The 9,960-nt window shown below is 32.5% G+C and overlaps 2 protein-coding genes across 2 annotated transcripts; both read right to left on the bottom strand.

Annotated features, from left to right (window-relative positions):
• Positions 1 to 1,453: 1,453 nt before the first annotated feature.
• Positions 1,454 to 2,816, bottom strand: LOTGIDRAFT_155009 (hypothetical protein; the record flags this gene model as incomplete). Its single annotated transcript, XM_009065519.1, has 2 exons — positions 1,454 to 2,571; positions 2,681 to 2,816. The coding sequence occupies 2 exons, from the start codon at positions 2,814 to 2,816 to the stop codon at positions 1,454 to 1,456; spliced, it is 1,254 nt and encodes a 417-aa protein (XP_009063767.1).
• Positions 2,817 to 4,889: 2,073 nt separating this feature from the next.
• Positions 4,890 to 9,384, bottom strand: LOTGIDRAFT_155008 (hypothetical protein; the record flags this gene model as incomplete). Its single annotated transcript, XM_009065518.1, has 3 exons — positions 4,890 to 5,049; positions 5,316 to 6,289; positions 9,244 to 9,384. The coding sequence occupies 3 exons, from the start codon at positions 9,382 to 9,384 to the stop codon at positions 4,890 to 4,892; spliced, it is 1,275 nt and encodes a 424-aa protein (XP_009063766.1).
• Between the last annotated feature and the right edge of the window lie 576 nt (positions 9,385 to 9,960).

Below are 9,960 nucleotides of genomic sequence, written 5' to 3'. Positions count from 1 at the left end.
CTTTTTAAGTAGATTACCACCTCTGCCAATTTTAGATCTTTTTACTATTCTAAAATTATTTTTGCGGAAAATAATCTTTCCTGTAAAATACCAATCGGAGGTATCAGATTTATCATGCATCTTTGAATGATTAATCTTGAAAGTTTGAGCATTGAATTCAGAAAATCTTATGTCTTGTTTATATTTCCCCTTTTCATATATTTGACCATTTATTTCAATTTGACCTTTAATTTAAAATCATTAAATAGAATAGCTATTCTCTTAATTAATTCTGAAAAAATCATATTTGTGGTTGATATTTTGATATATCGGTTGTCCTAGATATTTAAATTTTTCTTCATCTTCTTCGTCAAATTTACGCGAAAATAAATTAGGTATTGACTTGAATATCTTTGAAAAAAGTGTTTTAGATAGGGGTTTGTTTAAATTTCCAATTTTATCCATTCTTTTTTTAAGTATCTATTTTAAACTTTTATTGATGATATTTCTACAACAAATTTATCTAAAATTTCATTGAATTTTTCTAATTCTTCAACTGTTATGTTCTTGTCTTCTCTCGATCTTTCGAAAAAAATGAATAATTTATTAAGTTATGTATTTAAAATTTTTGTTTTCTTTTTATAATAAGCTTTCTGTTTTGATGTAAAACCTAAAGTAATCAAACCACAAGATGAAGTTTGAACGTCAGTGAACGCGGCTTATACAGTTTGGACAATTATTGGAAGCATTAATCCACCGGTTACGGCTGTTGCCATCGTTATCCCTACTGTTAAAACTGTACTTAATGTTTTGAAAACAGTATCGATTCTACTCCATGTTTTTCTACATTTGTTGAATTGTTTTAGTTTTTGTTTTAGTTCGTTTTGTTTTTCTATCATATATTGTTGTCTACTTTCGAGTTCCATTTTTTAGGTAATTAAATTAAATGAATTTCTGATAAAGCTACTTTACTAAAAAATTGCATACTTACTAAGAATATTTGTTCTTTCAAATCATTAATCTTATTCAGATGAACTGAAAATTTTGGTTTACTAATAGTTTAATTTTTGAAAACTGTTGACGAAATCTTGAAATTCCTTTGTTAAGTCTTTATTCATGAAGTGATTTACACATTTTATAAAACAATAACCATCGCTTGGTATGTAACAATTTTCGCCTTTGTATTCATTTATCTTTTTAAGTAGATTACCACCTCTGCCAGTTTTAGATCTTTTTACTATTCTAAAATTATTTTTGCGGAAAATAATCTCTCCTGTAAAATACCAATCGGAGATATCAGATTTATCATGCATCTTTGAATGATTAATCTTGAAAGTTTGAGCATTGAATCCAGAAAATCTCATGTCTTGTTTATATTTCCCCTTTTCATATATTTGACCATTTATTTCAATTTGACCTTTAATTTTAAAATCATTAAATAGAATAGCTATTCTCTTGATTAATTCTGAAAAAATCATATTATTTCTGATAAAGCTACTTTACTAAAAAATTGCATACTTACTAAGAATATTTGTTCTTTCAAATCATTAATCTTATTCAGATGAACTGAAAATTTTGGTTTACTAATAGTTAAAAACATAGTAACAGATACATCGTCTCTTTTTGTTGGTATCAAAAAATTTTGTTGTTGTTGACTTTTATGAATATCGATTGAGGTAAATATATCATTATCAACAAAATATAGTTTTACGTATTCAAAGTCTGTTGCTCGTAAAAACTGATAATTGATTATTTCTTTTTGAGGTTTTGGATTTCTAATAATACTTGCTGGTGGACTTTCCGTCTCCAATAACATATCAAAATCACTCAATGAAAGTTTAACTTCTTCATTATCGGGTATGATTAACATTCTAAACCTATCTATATATTTTCCACTCGTTTTAATTTCATATAAGTGACGAGGCTTGCTGTTTTCGTCGTTAATTTCAAATTCTTTAGTTTCTACATTTTTTGTACCATTGATAAACTGGAGAACTTTACGAGCGTTAAATTTATTAGAAAAACGAGAGTTTTGTCTGAAGAATATTGAATCAACTTTTACCTGAAAAGGAAAATTAATTTCAATTATAAGTTTTCCTCGGAAAATAAAAAATATTGGATGATAATCATTCTCATCATCTGAATCAAAAATATTATTGGGGTAAATAGTATAATTTGGAAAAGAATATACTCTAATATTTGCTGTAAATCCATATTTTTTATATTCATAGTCTTTTGATTCATCAGTATTATCAGTAATAGAAGGATCATCATGAATTCCCATTACTCCAAATGTAAGTTTAAAATAATATGATTCTTTCTTGAGATACTTTTTTTCTAATGCGACTATATTTTTGTCATGTTTCAAAACTAGGTTATTAATAGTGGTTATCTGTTGTTGAATAACGCTATCATCAATATTTTGTATTTGTTGTTGAATATAGGTTTTGATTTCGCTATCATCTATATTTTGTATTTGTTGTTGAATATAGGTTTTGATTTCGCTATCATCTATGTTTTGTATTTGTTGTTTAATATTTCTTAGTTCTTTTTGTAATTCACTGTTAAGTTTAGTTTCAGAGTATTTAATTCCTGTTGAAACGTATCTTCATTTTCATCTGGAATGTTATCTATTAATTGTGGAATGTCTAATTTTTGTTTTGCAATCTTATCCTCTAATTTAGATATTAATGAAATTTACCTTTCTTATATTTCAGATCATTTATTTCATCTCTCATACAATAATAAAACGGTGATATATTTAACTCATTCGCCCATCTCATAAGTTGAAAGTTTGTGGTTGTATCGGTTCCATATTTATCGAGAAATTCATTCATTTTTAAAAGTCGGTTTTTTGAAGTTCGTTTTGATAAAACCTACATATGATTTGTTCTTTGTCTTGATCGATTAATTCATATGTCGGAGGTGATGTGCTGTTTACTTTATCAACGATGAATATTTCGTTTGTCCAGTATCCAACGTAACCTTTCTCGAATTTGCTTTTATATTTGAAAATACGAACTCGATCTCCGACTTTAAATTTGGGTTTAATATTTAAATTCTTTATTTCATTTTCATAGTTATGTTGCGCGTTAATATTTGGATTACTCGAGGCTTGTGTTGGTGTGACACCTATAGATGAATGAATTTTGTTATTGTATTCATCTACAACCTCTGGTAATATTTTAAGCCATTTTTGAGATTTCAATTCCGTGAACTTTTTGAATAATTTATTTTTCCTGTTAAATATTTCTATTACTACAACTTTACCTTCGTTATGCGTGCTGTAAATTTCAAATCCCAGAGATTTCATATTTTTGTTATAAAATTCACTTCCTTTATCTACCCACAGTTTTTCTGGATGTTGCTTAGATTGTTTCATAATCGTTTCAAATGCGTGTTTGACTGATAATCCCGTTTTGTTTTTCAAAGGAATAACCCATACATATCTCGTATACAAATCTATAACTGATAAGCAATATTTAAATCCTCTTTCAACTGGCATATGAATTAAATCGGCTGACCATATTTCATCTTTTTCAAACACTTTAACTTTTAAAAAGTTTTTAGTTTTTTCAAATTCTTTGTGAATTTCATCCGCTTATCCCATGCCCAATTTCATCTTTGCTTTCAAGAGCTTTATGATTAATGCTCGTTGCATTCTCTCTTTGAAAGTTGGATTTGGAATTTTTCGATTATCATTTGTCTGTCTGCTTCGTGTCTGAAGTTTATGTCTTTATTTCTGTATAAAATATCGTGTTTAAGCGCAGCGGCGTCAACTCTATTGACTGGTTCTTCCCCTGGTTTGGGTTTATCGTTTTCGTCTAATCGCAGATCTAACCTAGTACCTGGACCGGTGTAATTTTTGTTTTTCTCCGGGATATTTCGCCCATGGAAATCCAGGAAGAGAACCGAATGATTTTTGTATATCTCCTGAACCGAAATAAGTTTTTGGAGCGTGAGCAACAATCATTTTTATCCCGTAACTTTAAAACCTTTTCCTTTCCTTTCTTTTAATCTCCTGTTTCGAAGTTTTCTTATTAGCTCTAATTCTTTCAAGTCGTTAGATTGTGTCGCTTATACTCTTTCCCGCTTCCGCGATTGAGCCGATGGCTTTCGCTCCCGTTGAAATGAGTGATTTGTTTTTTGAAACAAAGCTAGCTACTTTTGGAATTATTGAAAATAATGAAGAAAAGATACCGTCGCCCGAATAATCTTCGAATCTGTGTTGTTCGTGCTTAAGAATTAAACTCTTAAACTCCTATTTTTAAATGAGTTAATTTAACGAAGAAATTGGTTTCCAAAAAAGAGTTATCTCCCTTTTATCTCCCTTCTAGACTAAAAATAACATTATTTAAAACGAGGCTATTAAAAAAAACGGATGTTAAGCGAAACAAGGATGTTATTTTTATATAAGGGTATTTTTAATATGCTTTTTGATGGAATGTAGGAAATTGATTGATGGTGTTTTTTGGTGTATGAAATATAGCGAATTTAGGTCTTTTTTTGGTGTAAGAATTTATGAAATGTAGGGTGTTTAGGTTTTTAGTATATGAAATGGTAAGTCGACATATGGTAAAGGGGGGTGTAGTATACATACACTGGATGGTCAATTTGGTAAAAAAAATTTTGGTAAACCGGTAAATGGTAAAACGGCATAAGGTAATGTACACATACTACTGTTATCACCTCAAATAAATCAGACATTAAATTGTCTCTAGATTATGAGTACGAACTCGATCGCAATCAAGAATATGAATAGGGATTAAAGTGTTTCTCTGTTTACAGAATTATCAACGAAAAAAATAACCAAATAAAAATATCAACAGATAATGGAGTTACATTCAAAACCATACGTTTACTACCAGGAAATTGTTATTCAACTTCATTTAAAACAAAAAAAATCAAATTTATTGAGTAATTAAACACTCTTCATTCTCTTGAATAGTTAGATAATCGAAATCATCAATTTCATAGTTTTCATCCAAATTCAATTTATCTTTATCACCATAAGGATACACGATTCCTTCATCGTCCGATGCTTTTCTCTTAACGAGATTCAGATAACTTCTGAAAAATTTCATTTGTTTATCATCATCCTTTGGAATAACTACTCCATTGGTGAAACTTTTTTCCCATGGTTTCTTAAATTCATTCGTCACATCATGTCCACAAAGTAACTGAATGTAATCTTCGACACATATCTTATGATTAGAGTAACCCTTAAATGTTTTCTTTTCTTTTAGAATACCGTTGGCGCTAAATATGAACCATATATAATTCCACCATCACCGTAATCATTCTTTCCCTTACAATAATCATTTTCGGACACCAACCTAGCTTCATTTAATTTATCCCAATTGCTAGACGAAACTATTTCTTGAATATCGACCGATGTTAAAACCTCGTGACAGAAAGCATTTCTAAACCTGATTTTAATACCAGTTTCCTTATTACATTCTTTGTTCGTAAAAGTAATTTTATCTTTAGATGGTATGGGTTGGAAGAGCATGTTAGTAGGATATTCAAACCAGACTTTTAAAATAGCCGTTCTAGGTCTGAATTTCTGCTCATTAAAGAGCTCAACAAATTCTTTATTTTCTTCTGGTAGAAACGGTCTACCACTTTCCGCTTTTGGATATTCGCTGTCTAAATCCGACATGACTAAAGGGTACAAACCGTTAGCATCAAAGGCCATTAGTTTAGTACATTTTATTTTTTTAAGTTTTGAATTAACTTCCGTTTTATCTTTTTTACTTTTACTATATTCTTTAAATAAATCAATTATATTATCACTTCGTGTTTCACTAAACTCCTTTAATATATTACAAATTTCATCCATTTTATTCGTTAATATATTACAAATTTCATCCATTTTATTCGTTTTAAATGATTTTCGATTTGCCGAAACTCTTCTTACTTTAATGGATTGTCTGATAAAACATCTTATAAAAGGGTGTGTATGTGAGTAAACTTTTTCTACGTTTTCTTTTTCGGTGTGTTTTGGAACCATTCTAGTAGTTTCATACCATTCTTCTTCAACCATTTCTTTATGGTAATGATATAAATAATACCAACCCTTTAAAGATAAAGATGGAGCCGTTAGATTATTGGAAATATTCTGGAATACAACTTCTTTCATAACTTTGTTATATTTTATCAAACAAGCTCCAAGACATAACGTATCTCTTTTAGCGTAAGGTTCCCATTCGTGTCTTAAAGATTCACAATTATCTTCGGTGTATTTTGCAATATTGATATCAGTGATCTTTCTCAAATTCATCGGTAGGTTAGATGAATTTCCCCATGCCTCCAAACTAGATTTTTCATGTTGATAGGAACATATGAAATTAATATTTTGCAGATAATTAGATTTCAGGGAAGGGAGGGCTTGATTCTCCCAAATGTACAGGCCTAGGGTGGAGCAGACACTTTATTTAGAAATTAGGCTTAAGGGTCTTGATATTAAGTTTTCTTCTGTTCGTATTCTGATCTGAAATTAGAAAAAATAACTCGCACGATGGGTGAGAAGTATAGTATCTGTTATGTACTGATTGTTTTTAGTTTACTATGAACAATTTTATCATTTAAGTTCTTGTTTTTTGAATATGCAACTATCATTTTCTGCTTATAGAAATGGGTGAATTTCTCTTGAAGGCTCTTATAGTGGGCATGAACTATCTTGCTTGCTCGATCGTTGGTTGTATTGAACGGGACAACAAAGGGTGCTATGCCTACATTATGATGAATATTCAGTCCTGTAGATCTTGCTGTATTCAATGTCTCAATCCAATGGGCTTCCCTAGATTGACGGAATTTGGTAGTTTCATCTTCGGGCAAGTCAATTTCTATACGCTCAATTGGGATTAGGGATCGTCTATTGAATGGTCGTCGAGGTTGAAATGATTAGAAACAGGCTTGTCTTTCTTTAACTTAATGTCCGACCTATGAGCATTAAAACGAGTTCGTAAATTATTCTTAGTTTCTCCTACATATTTTTGGGGGCATTTCTTGCATGAAATTAAATATATTACATTCGAATGTCCATATGTTAGATGTTCCTGGATCGGGTACCTTTTATTCCTAGAGTTGCTTACAAAATAATTTAGAATAATCGTTTAGAGTACCCACGCTCTTTCAGTTTTGAGAAAACAATCGTACAGGCTAGGTTGATATCAGAAGATCTTGTACAAATTCGATGAAATCGTAAAACTTGTGACTTAATTATACCAGGAAAGGTATGCTTTGGGTGAAAGGAGCTCTTGTGCAAGAGTTGTTGAGTATCAGTTTCTTTGAAATACTTTAATATCCAGTTTATTTGTTTCTGCTATGGGATCTCCCTTAAAGACAGTAGTATCGAGAAAGTCTATGCTTTTGTCACTCACGTTTGCGGTTAGTTTGATAGAAGGATGGTGGTTGTTAAGAATTTCAAAGAATTCCCAAAACTGTTCGATAGAATAAGTCCAAACCATAAAAATGTCATCCAAAAAGCGTCCGTAAAAAAGTGGGTCAAATGGACAGAGGGGCAACACCTTACGTTCCCACTCTGCCATGAAAAGGTTTGCGTACGAAGGGGCGAATCGTTTGCCCATTGCTGTCCCTGAAGTTTGTAAATGTGTTTTACCATTAAATGTGAAATCGTTTCGACTAAGACAAATCTCTAAAAGCTGTAGAATTGCATCGGTGGGTCTATTTGGATCTGGGTTTCTATTAAAAGCTTTCCGAACTGCCGTTAAGCCAGTAGTGTTATCGATATTGGTATACATAGAAGAAATGTCGATAGAAATTAAAATAGCATTAGAGGGAACTCGAAGATTTTTTATTTTATTGACAAAATCGGTTGTGTCTTTAATTTCGGGGAAGGGAGGGTTTGATTCTCCCAAATGTACAGGCCTAGGGTGGAGCAGACACTTTATTTAGAAATTAGGATTAAGGGTCTTGATATTGGGTTTTCTTCTGTTCTTATTCTGATCTGAAATTAGAAAAAATAACTCGACCGATGGGCGAGAAGTATAGTATCTGTTATGTACTGATTGTTTTTAGTTTACTATGAACAATATTATCATTTAAGTTCTTATTTTTTGAATATGCAACTATCATTTTCTGCTTATAGACATGGGGGAATTTCTCTTGAAGGCTCTTATAGTGGGCATGAACTATCTTGCTTGCTCGATTGCTGGTTGTATTAAACGGGACAACAAAGGGTGCTATGCCTACATTATGATGAATATTTAGTCCTATAGGTCTTGCTGTATTCAATGTCTCAATCCAATGGGCCTCCCTAGATTGGCGGAATTTGGTAGTTTCATCTTCGGGCAAGTCAATTTCTATACGCTCAATTGGGATTAGGGTGAGATCGTCTATTGAATGGTCGTCGAGGTTGAAATGATTAGAAACAGGCTTGTCTTTCTTTAATTTGATGTCTGACCTATGAGCATTAAAGCGAGTTCGTAAATTATTCTTAGTTTCTCCTACATATTGTTTGGGGCATTTCTTGCATGAAATTAAATATATTACATTCGAATGTTCACATGTTAGATGTTCCTGGATCGGGTACCTTTTATTCGTAGAGTTGCTTACAAAATAATGAGTTTCTGATATAAAGGGACATGTTTTGCATCTACTGGACAAACATGGAGCACTTCTTAAACCTGGAGGTAGTTTTTAGTTTTGACTAAATCGGCAAGAATATTATTAATCATGTTAGCAGTTTCTTTGAAAATTGGTTTCGGTAAAATGGCATAATGTTTAGGATTATTCAGTTGATTCTCTGCTTCTGAAACGTAATCCTCCCTATTCAGAATGACACAACATGAACCTTTGTCACTCTTTTTAATAACAATGCTATCGTCTTTCTTAAGTAAGTTTAACGCTTCACGTTCCACTCGTGTGAGATTAGGCTTTTCGTGTGTTATGGAAAGGTTCACTGTTTGGCTATTCATACTAGCAAATGCTTTCAATATTTCAGGATGGATGGCGGCCTGAGGGGGTGTCCACGTGGATTTAGGAATAAACATTGTTCTAGCACCACGTGGGGGGTGGTTTCGAAAAAAATATGTGCAGCTAAGATTTCGTTGAAGTCGTTCAATGGATGGTCGGAGATAATTCAAGTTAGCTATCTTTGGTGTGGGAATAAACTTAAGTCCACGGTCTAAGATTGAATGCTGAAGGGGTGTGAGAATTTTGCGGCTCAAGTTAACTACAGTTTGGCTTAGCGGTGGCCTTTCAGTATTTTTATCCCCAGTAATTAGTTTAAAGACTTACTCGATGGTTGAAGCTGGTGTATCCAAAACAAATAAATGCTGTTTGCTGTACTGGAGACCAATGAAGATTATCAACTGGTTCGAATTCTTCTTCGTAGGGCGGTAAGATTGTTGCGCTGTTGATACTGGACTCCATCATCATGTTGTTGAGGGTGCTGAGGTTCTGTTGTGCTTTCTTCGAGATTTTATTTGAAATGGGTATACATGTGAAGAGGATCTTGGAGTTTGGGAAGGTTTTGTTGGCTGTGGCGATTAATTTCTGGGCTTGGTTAAAGGAGGTCTTTGGTATCTGATCACGGTTGTTGAGGCCTACATGAAGAATAATGGTAGTAGGTTGGGGATCATGGTCGTATGATTCCAGGATTGACTGTATGTGATGGATTTGGGCACCGGGGTAAGAATGTATTTCGGTGTCTGAACTGGTTTTGGTAATTCGATTCAGGTTAGATGATCCAATTATTAAGGTTGATTTCTTTAGAGCAGGTAGTTTCCATAATGATTTGTCCTTGGTTTGGTGATAATACGGTTTGGTAGTGGATATAATGGTCGTCGACGGTGTGATTGGTACTGGTTTGGTAGTTGTTAGAATTGTAGCATTGGGAACGGACTGGGATCTGGTTCGAGGGGGGAAAGGTCTGGATACATGTCTCGACTTGGATGGAGACTGAGGGGTGGTTTGCTGGTCCAAAAACGCACAGAAGGAAGAAAGGTTGGCGGA

The sequence above is a fragment of the Lottia gigantea genome (genome assembly GCF_000327385.1).
Source record: "Lottia gigantea unplaced genomic scaffold LOTGIsca_7, whole genome shotgun sequence".
NCBI classification, from domain to species: Eukaryota; Metazoa; Mollusca; class Gastropoda; family Lottiidae; genus Lottia; species Lottia gigantea.
The sequence above is the reverse complement of the archived record's forward strand: the minus strand, read 5'-3'. Positions and strand labels throughout refer to the sequence as shown.